The following is a 19,872-nucleotide window of genomic DNA, read 5'->3' as shown; positions in this document are numbered from 1 at the left end:
AAGTATTGTAGTATGTGTCAAAATATGCAGCATGCACTTAAATAATAGATAGACACATACATATTTGTTGATAGAAAGTATATTTCTACACATTAAGGTTTCAACATTTTACAAATACTTTTAATATGTTTGAGCTGCAGTTAAGGTTACTAAGATTAATTTTTAGTGTGTTTAAACATTTGAGGAAATAATGTCTGCTGAAATGATTTATAGTGTGATACTTTTTATCACATTATGTTTTATTTTAGCAACTGGATCTGATGAGAACAGCCGTGAGGAGGAAGTGCAGCTGACCTATCTGCCCTCAAGTTCCGAGGGGGGGTCCGTCCTTCAAAACTTTGTTGCCAAGGTTGCTGAGGACTAAAGGCAGTGGAGACATTGGCGCTTGGTATCAAATGGCTCACTTGGGAACTTTGAAATGTATTCGGAAAAATATGGATAGACAAACTATTTGTACACTTTTTCTACAATCTCAAATGATTAAATAGTATACTTAACAGAGACTAGTTTAAAACATTTTAAATGACCAATGATATTTACATGCAACACATAAAACATCAGGCATTTTATGATTTTTAAATAATTAAGGTTACCGTTCAATACTTTGTGACTTTTGGGCCAGGAGATAACAAACTGAGAATGCATTAACCATATGGAATATGGCGCTATGCGTTTGTTTTTGTGCAGTTTTGAAAACTGTGTGTATTTGATCCACTGTTTTTATACCCCCACAAACGAAGTTTAGGGGGATATATAGGAGTGAACTTGTCTGTCTGTCTGTCGGTCTGTCTGTCGGTCCGTATTAAGTGTCCGCTCTCTAATTCAAGTAGTTTTCATCCGATCTTCACCAAACTTGGTCAGAAGTTGTATCTAGATGATGTCTAAGCCAAGTTCCAACATGGGCCTTGCCGGGTCAAAAACTAGGTCACGGGGTCACTTAGTGCGTTTTAAACATTCAACATGTTGTCTGCTCTCTAATTCAAGTAGTTTTCATTCGATCTTCACCACACTTGGTCAGAAGTTGTATCTACATGATGTCTAGGCCAAGTTCGAACATGGGCCTTGCCGGGTCAAAAACAAGGTCACGGGGTCACTTAGTGCGTTTTAAACATTCAGCATGTTGTCCGCTCTCTAATTCAATTAGTTTTCATCAGATCTTCACCAAACTTGGTCAGAAGTTGTATCTAGATGATCTTAAGGCCAAGTTCGAACATGGGCCTTGCCGGGTCAAAAACTAGGTCACAGGGTCACTTAGTGCGTTTTTTAACATTCAGCATGGTGTCTTCTTTTCTATTCAAGTAGTTTTCATCCGATCTTCACCAAACTTGGTCAGAAGTTTTATCTAGATTATCTGAAGACTAAGTTTGAACATGGGCCATGCCAGATCAAAAACTAGGTCACAGGGTCACTTAGTACGTTTTACACATTGAGCATGGTGTCTGCTCTCTAATTCAAGTAGTTTAAATCCGATCTTCACCACACTTGGTCAGAAGTTGTAACTAGATGATGTGTAGGTCAAGTTCGAACATGGGCCATGCCGGGTCATAAACTAGGTCATGGGGTCACTTAGTGTGTTTTAAACCTCGCCATGTTGTCCGCTCTCTAATTCAAGTAGTTTTTATCCAATCTTCACCAAAATTGGTCAGAAGTTGTATCTTGATAATGTCTAGGGCAAGGTTGAATATGGGTCATGCCGGGTCAAAAACAAGGTCACGGGGTCACTTAGTGCGTTTTAAACATCACAATGTTGTCCGCTCTCTAATTCAAGTAGTTTTCATCCAATCTTCACCAAACTTGGTCAGAAGTTGTATCTAGATGATGTCTAGGTCAAGTTTGAATATGGGTCATGCCAGGTCAAAAACTAGGTCACGGGGTATCTTAGTGCGTTTTAAACCTCACCATGTTGTCCGCTCTCTAATTCAAGTAGTTTTCATCCAATCCTCACCAAACTTGGTTACAAGTTTTATCTAAATGATCTCTAGGACAAGTTTAAAAAGGGGCCCTTCCAGGCCTAAAACTAGGTCACGGGGTCACTTAGTGCGTTTTTTAAAATTCAGCATGGTGTCTGCTCTCTAATTCAAGTAGTTAACACCCCATCTTCACCAAACTTAGTCAGAAGTTTTATGGAGATGATCTTAAGGCCAAGTTAGAACATGGGCCTTTCTGTGTCAAAAACTAAGTCTAGGGGTCACTAAGTGCGTTTTAAAAATTGAGCATGGTGTCCGCTGTTTTGTGTGAAGACGACATGCAAAATATTATGTGTCAATGCGGCATGTGGGGGTATTCGTCACGTCTGTGACAAAACTCTAGTTGTCTGCAGGACTGGTATTGTACATACACGAAAGTGAGAAAAACATGTATATACGCATGCATTAGGCATAGATTGTGCTGATGTTTGGATATTACTGTTAGACTTTATGAACCTTTGTAAAAGTTGTAAAGTATGTGATGCAATAATGTTCCACAATGTTACAATTCTCATGATCTTGGGAAGGGTTTTTTTAAACAGGCCAGTAATGCTGTGGGAACATTTATCAAACTGATTTGTATACATGTACGGCAATTATTGTTCATGTATACTGGTAACTTTTGTTTGATATTGGTAGTTTCATATAGTTTATTGTAGTATGATAGATTTATCCTCCCAATGTTGCTTTGCTCTTCTTCTGATAAATGATAACATTAACCTGCTAAAAGTACAATTTAATAAGCGTTGTGCTGTAAAAAAAATTAAATGGTTAACTATGGATATACAAATTCAAAAATTATCAATATCAAAATCTTATTAAAATGTTATTATGATATGCTCTTTTTTTTATAGAATATATGTACATTTTGTAAAAGACTATACTCTTATTATTCAATTGATTTATACTTTTAAGATTTTTCAATAACTGCTGATTACAACCCAAAAAAGTTATTTTGTTCTAACTGATGTGATTTTTTTTCTATTATCATTAATTGAGTAATGTTTAACTGCATCTGAATTTTTATTTCACTTTGTATTGATTTATCTATATTATATAAATAATCTGTGATTCTTAAGGTTGTGAATATTTTTTGTACTCGTATTCAATTATGTTATCAACTTTTTACAATCTATATTTGTTTTACATATTGTATACTGAAATATCAATTTCAAAACACATGCAATGCGCCACTCTTTCTATAAAATTCTTATTCTTTGTGCCATATGATTTGTTCGTATGATGTAATAGTTATCAATTTGTTTAAAAAAATTAACATGCAATTTCATTGGACGGAAGACTTCTCAAGCTGTAAAACTGTAAATTTGATTATATTTACTAACATTTTTTTATACATTTAGCATAGATGTTGTGGTTTTGTCCCATATGGTGCTGTAAATGTATATATTGTTGTTTATTAAGTAGCAGTTGGAAGAAATATTTCCTCACTCATTTTACATTCTATTCTAATTTATGTTGCAAGCTTGTATTCATTAGGGTCCACATGTGTCAGCTGTGCTTGGTATTCTGCATGCTTGGATTTAGAACATAATTATTATTGATAACAAATATTTCAAAACGTTTGGTTTCCTCATTCATTATTGTCCCCTACCCGTGAAACCGGAGGGGACGTATGGTTTGCGCTCTGTCTGTCAGTCAGCCGGTCCATCAGTCAGTGTCACTTTTTACTGAATCCTGCGATAACTTTAAAAGTTCTTCATATTTTTTCATGAAACATTAACATGGATAGATGGCAATATGATATGGAGATTATGCACGTCATTTCATTTTGTTCCTATGTCAAGAATTCTGTTGGCTATGGAAACAAATATAAAAAAAATCTGACAATGGTGGAGTTTCACCGGTAGGGGACCGACCATATTGCTTGGCAATCTCTTGTTAGTGCTATTTTGTTCATGCAAAAAAACACATAGTTAATTGAAAAAAATGCAAAATATTCACAGGACACCAATAAGTCTATCATTTTATCTAGTTATTGATGTCAAATATGGAGTGACCTACTCAGATATTGCAGTTAAGTCTGCACACACTATACAGTATACGAAATCCATTATGGTTGGTCTCAAATGCCTCTTTGTAAATGGCAAACATTTTATGTATTATTTTAAGACTGATTTGCAATAAGTATAAAATATAAAAAATATAGCATTATTGTATGCAATGGTATTTATTCAATTACCAAAGTGTTTGATAGATATCTAAAGCATTAACAATATTTTTGAAGTGTCCCAAAACTTTAACCTTGGTTAAAGTTTTTGCAATAACTTTTGCATTATTGAAGATAGCAACTTGATATTTGTATGCATGCATCTGTATCTCATGAAGCTGCACATTTTGAGTGGTGAATGGTCAAGATCAAGGTCATCCTTCAAGGTCAAAGATCAAATGTATGGCTTCAAAGCAGCGCAATAGGGGGCATTGTGTTTCTGACAAACACATCTCTTGTTCTTTTTCTGAAGTAAAATTGTTCCAAACCCATCTTTACACAAAAAAATCACAACAAATCCAGACATGCTTTATTTTGTTTTGTTGATTTAATGGGAATGCAAATTGATTTTTTGCACATGAGCTTCCAACTATTAAACGGTACATAAGCTTTAATAATTTAACATTATATAAGATTTAGTAATATATTGGAGAGTAGAATCTCAATCAAAATCAATCTGAATTTATTATTTTGTAATCATTACATTTCAGCTATTTCAATGAAATTTAATATGCAATATTTATCATGCCATTAAACGAATCATGTTTGAATTTACATTGTTGTTAAGCAATTTGATGTCTCATGTATATATATGTGCACAGCAATAAATGTAGAGCTAGTATATATGGTTTGTCTTCAGTTGATATGGGCTTTTACCCCTCTGACCTTTTTTCAGACCTACACTAAAGAATAAGGGCAACATATATCTCTGTTTACTGCTTGACAGATACCATTATGGCATGAAAGCATACAGACAGCTGTATAACGCCAATATTTGACCGCTGTGTGTGACCACGATATTCGAGATGCGGATACAGGTGTTTCCGATGACACTACATTGGCCTTGCCCTTTGAAAAAGGGTTTAGTACATGTGCCTAAACTGTTGTCCTAGATTAGCCTGTGCAGTCCTTGTAAAATACCATGCAGTATTGTACAAATTACTTTAACATATTTTTCACTACAAGATGTTTGTTGAAACAATTGTTTTTACGGTAAGAATAACATCAGATAATAATATCAAATCCATATGCATCAAGTTGCATGAGGTATAAAGTCATTATTTCCTTGGCAAAGTTCTAATCCATTGTGAAGTTGTACTTCTTAAACTTGTTTTCCTGTCTTGCATCCTTAAAATCCACACCATAAGTTGCCTGACCATCTCAAGCATGGAGTCTCATCAAATCAATCTTTTCTTCATCAAGTATTAACCCTTTGCATGCTGGGAAATTTGTCTTCTGCTAAAATGTCGTCTGCTGAATTTCTAAAATAAGCATTTTCTAAGATTTTTTTCAAAGAATACTATCAGAATAGCAAACAGTTTGGATCCTGATGAGACGCCACATTCTGTGGCGTCTCATCTGGATCCAAACTGTTTGCAAAGACCTTCAAAATTCGGTTCCCGCACTGAAAGGGTAAATGCATTCCATCCTTGACCCATATCTAATCTATCGTGAAGTCGTACTTCTTGAACATGGTTTTAAAGTCTGCTGCATGCGTCTGCTCCTGAGCCTTGGAGACACTGCACACCTTCCAGTCCACACGCTCTGGCATGTTGAGAATGCCTGGACTCGCCACCACCTCCCTAATGAAGAGCATAAGTTTTTACTTTAACCTGCCTATATAGTGACTAAGTACATATATATAAATGATTACGAGTAAAACGGACCATTATTTTCAAAACTAACAAGTGTGACCAAACTTGGCCAAAAGAGTCTTTTAATATGGAAATTGTATATTTATGATTGAATGTAATCACTTAAAGCCATTCCTAAAAACTAGCTTACAGATTTTGTTTAAATCGCTTTGATGCCGAGGCAAAGTACAATAAAGAGTTAAGCTCTAAACAAACTTCCATTGAAACCTTTCATTTATATATGAGTCGCATTCTGAGGAAAATGCGCTTAATGCATGTGCGTAAAGTGTCGTCCCAGATTAGCCTGTGCAGTCCGCACAGGCTTATCAGGAACAACACTTTCTGCTTTTATGGTATTTTTAGTTTCAAGGAAGTCTCTCCTTACCGAAAATCAAGTTTAGGCGAAAAGTGTCATCCCTGATTAGCCTGTGCGGACTGCACAGGCTAATCTGGGACGACACTTGACGCACATGCATTATGCACACTTTTCACGACACTTATGTTTATTTAGTTGACAAAGCGCCATAATCACCTCCCAAACTGCAGAGGGAACTTCTGTGAGGCCTGTATACGGCAGTACATCTTCTCACCTAGAGGCAGCTCTGCATAGAAATATGGGACACCCATCTGTACAATCTGTAGAAACAAGAACATTATGTTTGGAGAAGAGAATCTAATATCAAAGGAATCTATTTATGTATCTTATCATAAGAAATGTAAAACACTACAGTATACAGTAAGAAACCATACACAGGTAAACATTTTAAATAGTTAAACAAGATACTGAAATTTTCTTGTCAAATAACACATTATTAATTGCAAAATATTTCAGTAAAATGTTCAAATAGGTGAAAAGTTTTCAGTGATATAATTTTTTTACAAACATCGGGGGAACTCTGGTGTGCCTCATAAAAAGACCATTCAACGGCTGTAAATCTGTTGTGATTAACCAGTAATTGAAGAGGCGTTTTATGTTGGAAAATTAAGAGGGCTGAACAATCGCTTATTTTATGCCTGGTCAATTTTTAAAGGCTTTGTGCAACAGCAGTTTGTAAAAATTTAACATAAAACACAAATATATCACCAAACAAGAGATGTGTTTGTCAGAATCACAATGCCCCCTATATTTCAATATATCACTTGGCAGGTTTGAAAATTATCTCCCTTTGAAAGGTTATTACTTCCCTTGGATTGTATTTTTTGACTTCCGACCTTGAAGAATGACCTTGACCTTTCACCACTCAAAATTTGCAACTTTATCACATACACATGCATGCCAAATATCAAGTTGCTATCTTCAATATTGCAAAAGTAATCGCAAAACTTTAACCAAGGTTAAAAATTTGGGACAGAATGACAGGGTAAAAAAATATGCCCCCGATCATTCGATACCGGGGCATAAAAAAACATACTCACACATTGTAATAGAACTTAGTAATTGAGAGGCTGAAGTACAAAATAAAGGGCTTAATCATCAATGCTTTAAATAAAAATACAAACTTTAGAGATTTGGTAACATACAAAATCAGGAGACAAGCAAGACCAGTGCCCCAGATAAGCTGCGTATCTGCGTTTTTTACCCTATTAAAATGTTTAAAAACGCAATGAAATACCATATAATGCGTATTGAAAACGCAACCAATTTGACTTTTACGCAAATTCGTCAATTTTGAAGTATTATCGTAACGAGGCGATGCTTTCATTCAGCAAGCACCTGGATGATGAATAACAGTCAAAGTTATTAAAACGCTCTGCGGACTGGCTCTGCGGACTGGATTTCATAGTTAAATAAAGCGTCTGACCAAATAATTTACAGCGACATACATGCGTTTTCAATCTGACTTAATCCGTCGTTTTATAACTCAGTTCACCCTATTTAAAGAATGAAATCACCCTATTTTTCAAAATCAAAGGGTGAAAACCCTATTTCCTAAATAATTATCTAGGCCACTGCAAGACACTTACTTTTCACTATTCTTTTCCTACCTGTTTGATGTCTGAGTGCACGGGTATCTCGTTGATTTCTATGCCCTCAGCCTCGGCACACTCTGTGAACATGTCCTTCACCTCCTGAGCACTGTCTGCAGGCACTGGTACAGCCTGCAGCGGGACAGCAGGAATATTAGGTAGACACAGAAAGGAGACAATCACAGTGTATATGAGTCGTGTTCTGAGAACACTGGGCTTAATGCATGTGCGTAAATTGTCGTCCCAGATTAGCCTGTGCAGTCTGCACAGGCTAATCAGGGACGACACTTCGCTTTTATGTTTTTTTTAGTTTCAAGGAAGTCCCTCCTTACTGAAAATCAAAATTTAGGCAGAAAGAGTTGTCCCTGATTAGCCTGTGTGGACTGCACAGGCTAACCTGGGATACGAATATGCATTAAGCCCAGTTTTCTCAGAACAAGGCTCATATGTATTAATTGACAATGTGTTATACAACTCAGAAACCATGGATCATATTTGATTGAGATATTTTGTACAACAACAATTTAAGGACAAGAGTGCCTGAAAAGCCCAAAGTCGCTCACCTGAGATAACAAGATATTACTGGGACAAATCTTCTGACCAAGTTTCATGAAGATCGGAAAATAAATGTGGCCTCTAGAGTGTTAACAAGGTTTTACTACAGCCATATAAGGAAAAATGCACCGCCCCCTGGCAGCCTTTTTTTCAACCAACCGACATCATTTTTGAACTCGTCTAAGATATTATTGGGATGAATCTTCTGACAAAGTTTCATGAAGATCGGACAGTAAATGTTGCCTCTAGAGTGTTTACAAGATTTTACTATAGCCATATTAGGAAAATTGCCCCGCCCCTTGGAATCGATATTTTTTAAGCAAACATAATTATTTTTAACTAATCCAAGATATCATTGAGACCAATCTTCTGACCAAATTTTATGAAGACTGGACAATAAATGTTGCCTCTAGAGTGTTAACAAGGTTTTACTATAGCCATATATAGCCATATAAGGACAAATGCCCCGCACCCTGGTGGCCATGTTTTTAAAGCAACTAAAATCATTTTTGAACTCGTCCAAGATATTATTGGGATAAATCTTCTGACCAAGTTTCATGAAGATCGGACAGTTAATGTGGCCTCTAAAATGTTAACAAGGTTTTACTATAGCCATATAAGGAAAAATGCCCCGCCCCCTGTCGGCCGTGTTTTTCAACCAACCATCATCATTTTCGAAATCGTTTCATAAAGATCGGACAATAAATGTGGCCTCTAGAGTGTTAACAAGATTTTGCTATAGCCATATATAGCCTTATAAGGAAAAATGCCCCGCCCCTTGGCAGCCATGTTTTTCAAGCAAAGGTTACCATTTTTGAACTCATCCAAGATATCATTGGGACAAATCTTCTGAGCAAGTTTCATGGAGATCAGAAAATAAATGTGGCCTCTAGAGTGTTAACAAGGTTTGACTATAGCCATATATAGCCATATAAGGAAAAATGCCCCGCCCCTTCGCAGCCATGTTTTTCAAGCAAACGTAACCATTTTGGAAATCATCCAAGATATCATTGAGACCAATCTTCTGACCAAATTTCATGAAGATTGGACAATAAATGTGCCCTCTAGAGAGTTAACAAGGCAAATGTTGACGCCGCACAATTCACAAGGCACGATGCACAACGGACAAAAGACGATCACAAAAGCTCACCATGAGCACGTTGTGCTCAGGTGAGCTAAAAACATTGTGGTTGAAACCCATGCAGGGATAAGTGCACTGAATTTCCTACTCTTGCGCTGCAATGATTTAGTGCTTGCTGCTAGTAACCAAAGAAACCAACATTGTTCCCATTGTTTTATTAAGTTTAACAAGCTACCAAATTGTGTAGTAGTGGCTTGTTAGGATGTGATTGATTTCGCAATCACTTCTGATAAGAAATGTCACACAAATGTTACATGAATACATATGACTTAAGTATGAACACTTAATGAAATGTATTTGTTAAGATATGATTGTACTGTCATAAGCTCAAATTGTGTACCCACTTGTATTTGTAAATGTTGTGTTTTGAAATTTCGCTCAAAGAAGACAACTGCCTTTCCCTGCTTTTTGAAACATTTCTTCAAAGCTTTCTTGAACCTGGAGAAGAAATTATGCATATCATATGATTTCAACAACAACAAAAAACAAGAAAATCATGAATAATACAAGACTTGCATAACCTGACTGATTTAAACAATAACAGTTTGGAGAATATTCCATACTTGTTATCCTATCTTTAGGAATATGCAATTTAGTCCTAAATCTCAAACTAGGTTGATGAATAAGCTACAAGCCTCACTTGTCAATTTCATTCATCACCTCATCTGGTGCTGTCACACTGGACTGGTAGTGGCCGATGGGCAGGATCAGTATATGGTCCGGGACAAGACCACCTTTGGCAAGGGCTAGATAAGTCTGAAACAGTTGTGAGGAAGAGCTGTACAAAATGTGTACCTATAAAAACATACTCTTTTTTTTTAAGTAAGCGATACACACTTTTCTCACACATAGTAAATATAACAAGCCAATTCAGTTGCTCCTGGTTACCAACCTGTTCTCCAACACTGACCACAAGGTGCTTCTCTACTTCTGGACTTCCAAGACAGAACCAGCACGGGCCTGTTGGTATGGCTAAAGGAAAGCAACAATCAAGAAACAACACATTGGTCAGGAAGTGTTATCAGTATTTTATAAACAAGAGGGCCTGAAAGGCCCAAAGTCGCTCACCTGAGATAACAAGATATTATTGGGACAAATCTCCTGACCAAGTTTCACGAAGGTCGGAAAATAAATGTGGCCTCTAGAGTGTTAACAAGGTTTTACTATAGCCATATAAGGAAAAATGCCCCGCTCCCCTGGCGGCAATGATTTTCAACCAACTGGAATCATTTTCAAACTTGTCCAAGATATTATTGGGATGAATCTTCTGACCAAGTTTTATGAAGATCAGACAATAAATGTGGCCTCTAGAGTGTTAACAAGATTTTTACATTTGCCATATATTGCCATATTAGGAAAAATGCTCTGCCCCTTGGCAGCCATGTTTTTCAAGCAAACGTAACCATTTTCGAACTCATCCAAGATATCATTAAAACCAATGTTCTAACCAAATTTCATGAAGATTGGACAATAAATGTGGCCTCTAGAGAGTTAACAAGGCAAATAGTGACGCCGCACAATGCACAACAGATGACGGACAAAAAGCGATCACAAAAGGTCACCATGAGCACGTTGTGCTCATGTGAGCTTAAAATCATGAATAAGTAATATATCATACAAACAAAATGAATAAAGAACAGATTGAAGGAAAATCAAAGCACAAATCTGTTGATGTTGAATACATTTTTTTCATGACATGCATTTTTATTGTTTATCATTTAATCCATCAAAATACTTCTAAGAATAATCCAAACTAAACAAGTTTACATGCAAATTTATTGTCTGAAATGTAATTACACTGACATGCATATTTCTTAAAATGTCATGAATGCATTATTTCCCATGTGAACCTACTTACGTTTGTGTTTCTTGTTCTGCCTGTCCTGTCCACCCTCTCCCTGTCTCCGTTTTTCTCCGCCACCAGACTTCATATCATAGAAAAACTGCTGTTCCTGCACACAGTGACAAAAAGTAAATGAACAACAGCTGTCTCCATAGGATGACATATGCCCCCAATAAACGCTTTGATAGAAATTATGAGCATTTTTCGAAACCTAAACACATTTTTCGAAACCTAAGCGCGGACCCTAAGGTCAAGGTTAAAGGGGTCAAAATTTGTATGCGTATGGAAAGGCCTTGTCCATATACACATGCATACCAAATATGAATGTTACATCTGAAGGGACATAGAAGTTATGAGCATTTTTCGAAACCTAAACGCAAAGTGTGACTGACAGACGGACAGTGCGATCACTTTATGCCCTCCTTCGGGGGCATATAAATCATTTCACCTTACAACAAAATTAGATTGTCAATGTTTGAATCCATTCAGAGATTGCAACTTTCACATGTTCTTTCTACATCCACATAAAAAACTGCCCTGCAACCTAAACAACATGTTCCAAAACACATTTACATTCAGTATAGATCCAAGATTCATATATGTGTGTGCAAACATTGTTACTTCTAATGTTAAGAAGCATTTTTAAAAGCAAAATAAGGAAAGCTGCATCAGTACTTGAACGGATTTTGTGTCATTTCCAACTACAAGATCAGCTGAGTTTTGTATATCAGTTCATACCACAAACCAAGCCATTACACCTACCATTGAATCTTTTTGCTGGCCCTGGAATGATTTGCTCTTGTACGGGCATTCAGTCACATCCTGGGGCTGGGAAACCAGCTCTGACTGCTCCATTTGGCACAGCGGTACAACGTTGAATGCATACAGATACTATAACACAATGCACAAAGATGTGTTATCAAGTCAAGCAATAAAATAATATAGATACATTAAACGAAAACACAGAGAGTTTCTTGTAAGACCCAATCAGCTAAACTCACAACCAACAGAAACTCAAACAATTGTACAGTCCTTGCTAAATCCTTCATTCTTAAAAATGGAGTTTCCACCTTATTCCAAATGTGTTGCTCCCTTATTATATGCAAATTTAAAATTTACCCTGTATAGCACGAGACATCTATTAAAGCCTTCTTGAAAGGACTGTTCAATAAATAAAAATATTTCGAACCTTTTGATAGCAATGAACAGACTGATTTAGGGAACGTGTTCTCAACACACGCCTCATTTAGAATTTAAATGGCACGAATGGCAGAACTAAAATCCTCATGAAAACAATACATTAACTTACTTTCAGTTCATTACACTCTCTTCAAAAGATACAAATGATTAGACATAGATGAGAACATTTAACATATCTCCTTCCAATTAAAAATTCATTATATTGTATTTGTATTTTATTTGCTTCACTAACCAGATATAATTATTGTAGACAATTATAAGAATATAAATTGACTGCATATTTTCTCTTAGAAACTCTCACATTTTAGTGATTCTTTCCAACTGCTTAATGTGGAAACCTCTTAAATGGTAGAATTTCTATAATCGCGTTGTGACCACGAATTTAGTTTCATTCAACTTGGACACGAAAACACTAATTTGACATTACCTTGCTTTTCTTTTGATTCCCAACCTTTGCCAGAGCAATAAACCTTGTCACGTGCCTGGCCCCCTCTGCAAGGACCTTGTGGTTTCTGTAGGGCTGTCTCTCATAGTGCACCCCCTCCAGTCCACAGAAGTGGTAGCGTGGTCGCAGAGCAAGGGATAACTGGGCAATAGCCTCTGAGCCAACACTTTCTGACTCAAAGCCCTCCTAATGTATTAACAATAAAGAATGACATAAAGAGCAATTAAAGTCATACTAATCACATTATATCTGACCTACGTTTTTTAATGACACTGTATATAATTAACAAAAGTAAAATCATATCCACTGAATGTAAAATAAAAAAGCAGAACATATCCACAATTTACCTTGTAACTGCCATGCCTGTCAGTTATTCTTTTGCTATGGTAGTCAATAACCTTTATTATTTCATTATTCTTACATGATCATTTCCAACTTTAAAAATAGAACTAAATTAAGCAAATTCTAAACAAATTCAGCAGACATGATGATAAAATATTTGAATAAATTTCAATTAATTTGAATTAATAACATACCACAGCTGTTCCATATTTTTCCACACCCTTTGGCCACTGTGAAGTGATAAGTATGTCAACACCTTTGAACTTAGTGTCATTCTTCACAGGTTCTGTTAAGGCTGAAATATCCACATTGTTAAAGCTGGTCTCGTCTGATATGATCACAGACTCTTTGCCACTCAAGTATGCAATCTGCAGGCCTGAGCTACCCGTGTAGATGCCTTTTTTTCCTGACAATAGATAATAACATGTATCAATAATAATTATTTGTTCTAAAGTTTGAAAGGATCTTAAAAGTGTTTATTATTATATAACAAGCGTGTTTTTTTTATTTACTGGTATTATATGATAAAGGCAACTTATAAATCCCAATTATATTTACAACGAAATAGTTAAATTGATATTTCTTTTATTCTGTTAACGTGTTAACAAGTTAATGCTATCTTACTTGTTATATTTTTTGTGAACTTATGTATGCACTGTAGACACATTTATTAAAGCTGTTAAACTTATTATCAAGTTAGATTAAGATAATTACACAAGTAAACATTACCACCTAAACAAGAATTTCTTTATCATGTACACTTACCAAGGTAGGTAACATTGTGACATAATTCCCCCCCTTTCACGTCCTTGAAGTGTGATACATTCTCAGAGTTACTTGGTCCCAATAATAACACAGGCAGTGGAACTTAAAAAGAAAACCAATCCTAAAAATATGTAAACATCATATACCCTTTAAATATTGTGTATATTTGGATGTCTGAACTATGCAGTTTTATAGTCTTAACTCTAAGCAAGTATCCAGGGATGGCGTAAGTATTAAAACTATTTTTAAAATGAAACAAGCACCTTTTGATTTTCCTGATGCATAGGCTTCCCATTCATTATTCTTTTCTCCAAAAAACTCTCCAACACATATCAGCATCTAAAAACAGAAAAAAAAATCAACATGGATTCCTGTTTTGAAATCCACATTAGAATTAGAAATACTTAGGAAGAAAATGTTTGCATACTGTTCGAACAAACTACGTTTACCATAATTACTTCGGACACTTATAAATAATTTAAACAAATTGTGTCCGAAAATTACTATACGAAAAATATAAATTTCAGGTGTCAGAAAATTTAGAGACACAAATTAAGGTGTCTGAACATTATAATTATATTGAAATAAACGCAAAAAATAAATGTACAATTATTTTATTGTGATTTACTGTTCTTTTTCTGCTTTAAACAAGTGCTGTTTTTGTGAAAAACAATGCCCATTACTGCACTTTGAAGCCATATATTTGACCTCTGACCTTGAAGGATAACCTTGACCTTTCACCACACAAAATGTGCAGCTCCATGAGATACAATGCATGCCAAATATCAAGTTGCTATCTTCAATATTGGAAAAGTTATGACCAAGATTAAAGTTTTGGGTCACATACAATGACAGACAGACAGACAGATAGACAGGCCAAAAACAATATACCCCGATCATCCGATCCGGGGGCATTAAAATAAATACAACTTCACAGCTTTGCTAACTCTTGCCTGAAATGATATAGAACAAAACGGTAAAATCATCAAACATTCTGTTTCAAAATTAATTCTGTCAGGTGAATCCATTGTTTTCTACATCGTCTGATACACACGACTAATTTATTCCGTTACTCTCCAGCATCGATAAATGGAGAGTAGCGGAATGGGTCAAACGTGGGTATCTGACGATTTGTTTTTTACAGATATCCATGTTTATCCAACTAAGCGAATGTAATGGTTCATTGCCCTCAGACATGCATCTGCCAGGTTTTATGACCTTTATCCGGTTGAAAAAAATCCACGATCGTAGTGTCACAAGATAAGCAAAAACAAGGGCAAAGTCTGTAGAATAGCGATTTAAAAAAAATACTGTCTGAAAATTAAGAGACATTAATTATGGACGCAAACCTGTCTGTCCGAAAATTAAAACTAACTAAAAATAATTATTTTTGCTAAAAAAGAGGGTGTCCAAAAACGTAGAATGTCAGAAAACTAAGAGTAATTACGGTAAATGGTTAAATGGATATTTTTACAGCCACTCTAGTACAAATACAAACACCTTGCAAATATATTTTTCTAAACACACTGTGAGTAAAACTTGTATTCCTTAAAAATTCTTACATCAAATGTGCCACTCTTTTTTTGAATGTTGTTCACTCGTGAAAACAACTGGTCAAATTGGCCTTCCACATCACCACTCACCAATCTACAAAGAAATATTTAGCTTATCATTAGTATTCTTCATCTGTTCCTATTCATGTATACATCTACAGCAGTACGCATTGTAAGTGAAGATTTTAAAACAGGTTTAATAAATCATTTGTCAATCTGCAGTGAAACATGTATTCTTTGACATTAAAACAAAAGACTATTCTTAAATTGGCAATATTTTGCCAAATTATTGGCTAAAAAAGCTCCCCATAAGATATATGTCATGTACACAGTTTCTCATTAGTTGGGCCCTTCTGGTTTGTTGCTAAGGCTTGTTGTTTGTTACCATGTTTCTGCTCTGTCTTGTAAAAAGTTTTTAAATAGAATGCCTTGTTAAAGTTCTTCTTATTATAATAACATATTTTTACAAATTCTTTTCTGATTCATTTGGCATCATGTTCCAAGCAAACACAAACTCTTTTGATGCTTAAAACTGTCATGCAGTAGTCATTAATTTACTTTTGAAGCTTTGTTAAGATAATTATTCAATAGTGCATTTAAAAAGCTAAATTGTTGCTGTCCAAACTATATGTAGACAATCAGTGTTTTCTATAAACACTCAAACACACATATAAGTAGTATGTGTTGTTTGATTACAATTCATCATAAATCCTGTGAAAAGTAAATGTGACCTAGCTACTCTCCAATGAAAACCAGAAATAATGTGAATGGTTGTTGTAACCATTGTTAACAAAGATCAAATCAATAAAAACTCATTTTTATTACACAACAGGAATGGATTAAGTAGACTTAAACATCTGGACTGATGGGAGGTCTGTGCCAATGAAAACAAGTGGTAATAATTGACGAATTGAAATAAAATACATCGACTTTGTTCAACAAGCTATTATTTAATAATTTTTGGAAAAATAAAAAGTCCAGTGGCATTTATTCTGCAATGTTGACACCAAAATAAAGTAAACCAGAGATGTGTATGTCAGAAACACAATGCCCCCTACTGCGCTGCTTTGAAGCTATATATTTGACCTTAAAGGATGACCTTGACCTTTCACCGCTAAAAATGTGCAGCTCCATGAGATACACATGCATGCCAAATATCAAGTTGCCATCTTCAATATTGCAAAGGTTATGGGCAATGTTAAAGTTTTCGGACAGACAGACAGACGCCATATATTTAACCTTTGACCTTGAAGGATGACCCTTGACCTTTCACCACTCAAAATGTGCAGCTCTATGAGATACACATGCATGCCAAATATCAAGTTGCGATCTTCAATATTGCAAAAGGTATGGCCAATGTTAACAGGAGTTTTTCAGCACTGTCTGTACCTCCAGAAAATGGAGGTCTCCCAAAGCAAACGGACCTGATCCCAAACAGAAATTAATTAGTTTTTTTTTTTTAAAGAAGTGTCTTATGACTTATGATTATTTGATAATTAATGTTAAAACTTGTCCAGCTGATGTGTATCATATCAACAAGCACTGCTGTGGTTCAGCGAGGATTCTGCACCATGAACAGGCTGTGCTCCCCATTACGCAGCACATTCACACAAACCAAACTAACTCATCTGATGCTAACCTGCATTGAAGGTCTAGATCTGAATGACAAAACATTGGAGGAGCTGTGTGATGCTTTCAAAAACCGAAAGCAGAGAAAAATTATGCTTTAACTTGTGTGACTAACCAGTGTTTGTTTTGGTAAAAAATATCTGCTATAAGTTTTTGACTGTACAGTTCTTATCTCAGAGTGTAACTGTAACTGAAAGACAAAATTGCAGTACTTGAATAAACGTTGAACATGCCCAATATTGCATGTGTTTATATAAAGAAGACAGAATATAGAGCAAGATAAATTCCCAATGTTTTCCCAAAAAGAGCCGTTTCATCGAAGCAAAAATTCCAAGAATGGACAATTTTGTCGATAAAAAATTCCCAATTTGGTCAGACTCCTTTTCTCAAAATAGGAAGAAAAACCCCTGTTTCTCCTAATATGTTATTAATAAAATAAAATAAACAAGAGATGTGTCTGTCAGAAACACAATGCCATCTACTGCGCCGCTTTGAAGCCATATATTTGACCTTGACCTTAACCTTTCACCACTCAAAATGTGCAGCTCTATGTGATACACATGCATGCCAAATATCAAGTTGCTATCTTCAATATTGCAAAAGTGATGGGCAATGTTAAAGTTTTCGGACGGACGGACAGATGCAATATATATGACCTTTGACCTTGAAGGATGACCTTGACCTTTCACCACTCAAAATGTGCAGCTCTATGAGATACACATGCATGCCAAATATCAAGTTGCGATCTTCAATATTGCAAAAGTTATGGGCAATTTTAAAGTTTTCGGACCGAATGACAGACACCATATATTTGACCTTTGACCTTGAAGGATAACCTTGACCTTTCACAGGGCTTGACACTAACTTTTTTTACCTACTGTCCCAAAGGACCACCAGGTTTCAGAAATTACTGGTCCTGCAAGATATAAAGTGGTCCGACAATTTTTGTATGTTATTTTACTTTAATTTCAAGCTTCTCTTCATTAGTTTTAGATTTTTTAGGCGGAGGTTCAACCGGCCCCGGAATGAAATTCCACATTGCGATAACTTGTAATCTTGAAAATACGCACGTTTACTCTCCGGCAATATCAAAACATTATTCGGCGCCCTCCAGTGCAAATTTGCACGGTAAATAAAGTATCTTCTGATGGTACTAAGATCAATATAAAATGCTGATTATTGCTGCTTTTTTCAAAATAATAAATACCATTGAGTTCATTTCTCGATCAAAAGGCTTTGAATGTTCAGGCTTTTTCCGCCCTATGCCACGGGTCCGAAATTCGGCTTCATTCCCAATGCAAATCTGGTTGTTGTTTTTTTTCCAATTGAAAAAAAAAATTCCCAATTCCAAAAAAAAAAAAAAAAATTTTTTTTTTTTTAACTTAAAATATATAAGTTTACCTGATCCGGTGTACAAAAAAAAAAAGTGTTGCATAATTAAAATATCTGTTGCCTTGAATTTGTTTTAAAAACTGTAAAATATGTTAATGATTATTTAAGACTTTCCTTATTTTCCTCAAAATCCGGCGCTTCGCACCATTTTTTTCACCTCAAAAAAGGCCAGGCCTTTTCCCCAAATTCAGATTAAAAACCTGCACTTATCTCACATGTTCATAATACTTTGTAAAATTTTAATAATAAGTTATCAAAATAGTCATTATTTACCAGTTAACGGCTTCTTTGAAATATAAGAAACACTATTTACATGCGATAATTTTTCCCAATTGAGCCAATTTTGCAAATAGTTGTTTTCCCAAAATGGGGGTTTTCACGACGCGAAATTCCCAAAATTCCAGTGTGGCGTATTCCCAAAATGGAGCGGAAAAAGCCTGATGTTATGTTAATTTGTGTATCGATCACGGCAAAGTCCAGAGACATTTGTGGAACGCAAAACGATTTTTTGATCCAACAACAGGTTTTTGTTATCCTGGCATCTAGAAAAATTGGAATTTCCAATATGTTGCTATTTTTATCCCGGTCTCGAGTCGGCCCATAAAATAATGATGAAATTATCGGTTTATTATGAACATATAGTTGTTTTATTGTTTAAAACGGCTTTCCACCAGTATTTCACAATAAGCTGGCCAGGATTTTTAACTGGTCCGACGGATCAACCAATTTCTAGTTTCACTGGTCCTCCCTATTTTTTACTGAACCCGGGTCAACGGACCATCGTTAGTGTCGAGCCCTGTTTCACCACTCAAAATGTGCAGCTTCATGAGATACACATGCATGCCAAATATCAAGTTGCTATCTTCAATATTGCAAAAGTATTGGGCAATGTTACAATTTCGGATGGACAGATTGACGGACAGCTCAACTGCTATATGCCACCCTACAGGGAGCATTAAAAAACACTCTCGATATAAAGGCAAACTTGTATCCGAATAACACAATTCCGAACTACCATTCAAGATGTATTTTAGATAAATTATTCGCTTACATTCGCAGTTGATTTGATGACATGTTCCAAACAAACAAATACTCTTTTAATGCTTAAAACTGTCGTACAGTAGTAAACAACAAATGTTTAACGTTTTGTAAACAACACAAATTCGATAATTTTGTGCATTTAAACAGTTTTATTGTTGTTGTTGTTGTTG

At 35.5% G+C, this 19,872-nt stretch overlaps 2 protein-coding genes across 5 annotated transcripts in view; one reads left to right on the top strand and one right to left on the bottom strand.

The window, feature by feature from the left end:
- LOC127852882 (protein wntless-like) overlaps positions 1 to 4,814 on the top strand; it is a 26,940-nt gene extending 22,126 nt beyond the window's left edge. Inside the window, exons 13-14 of one of the 3 annotated variants that reach the window (XR_008036331.1) lie at positions 249 to 924; positions 1,239 to 4,814. Coding sequence is in view for 1 of the 3 variants with exons in the window: in XM_052386912.1 (XP_052242872.1) it covers positions 249 to 364 (116 nt within the window). In the remaining 2 variants the exon portion in view is untranslated. Of the gene's footprint in view, positions 1 to 248 lie in introns of all 3 variants that reach the window. The other 2 variants (XR_008036330.1, XM_052386912.1) reach the window with 2 other exon arrangements.
- Positions 3,707 to 19,872, bottom strand: LOC127852883 (CWF19-like protein 1). Of its 2 annotated transcripts, XM_052386913.1 has the most exons (15): positions 19,713 to 19,872; positions 15,650 to 15,734; positions 14,351 to 14,426; positions 14,088 to 14,189; positions 13,517 to 13,728; positions 12,963 to 13,166; positions 12,098 to 12,226; positions 11,351 to 11,444; positions 10,385 to 10,464; positions 10,133 to 10,248; positions 9,837 to 9,930; positions 7,815 to 7,928; positions 6,361 to 6,464; positions 5,658 to 5,777; positions 3,707 to 5,456 (listed from the first exon to the last, which is right to left on the bottom strand). In XM_052386913.1, exons 1-15 carry the CDS (start codon positions 19,733 to 19,735, stop codon positions 5,393 to 5,395), a joined length of 1,617 nt encoding a protein of 538 aa, XP_052242873.1. In that variant the 5' UTR covers positions 19,736 to 19,872; the 3' UTR covers positions 3,707 to 5,392. The 2 variants fall into 2 exon arrangements, with proteins under 2 accessions (XP_052242873.1, XP_052242874.1); XM_052386914.1 differs by having other exon boundaries at positions 3,707 to 5,777.

Source organism: Dreissena polymorpha, chromosome 12 (assembly GCF_020536995.1).
Source record: "Dreissena polymorpha isolate Duluth1 chromosome 12, UMN_Dpol_1.0, whole genome shotgun sequence".
Lineage (NCBI taxonomy): Eukaryota > Metazoa > Mollusca > Bivalvia > Myida > Dreissenidae > Dreissena > Dreissena polymorpha.
Note: the sequence above shows the minus strand (reverse complement) of the source record. Positions and strands in the feature narration are given on the sequence as shown.

Excerpts from the sequence above, each read along its gene's own strand:
- LOC127852883 (XM_052386913.1), bottom strand. The coding sequence starts at position 19,735 with ATGTCATCAAATCAACTGCGAAT. Across the intron at positions 15,735-19,712 it reads TCATCAAATCAACTGCGAAT|ATTGGTGAGTGGTGATGTGG; the intron begins GTAAGCGAATAA and ends ATTTCTTTGTAG. Across the intron at positions 13,729-14,087 it reads TCACAATGTTACCTACCTTG|GAAAAAAAGGCATCTACACG; the intron begins GTAAGTGTACAT and ends ATCTATTGTCAG.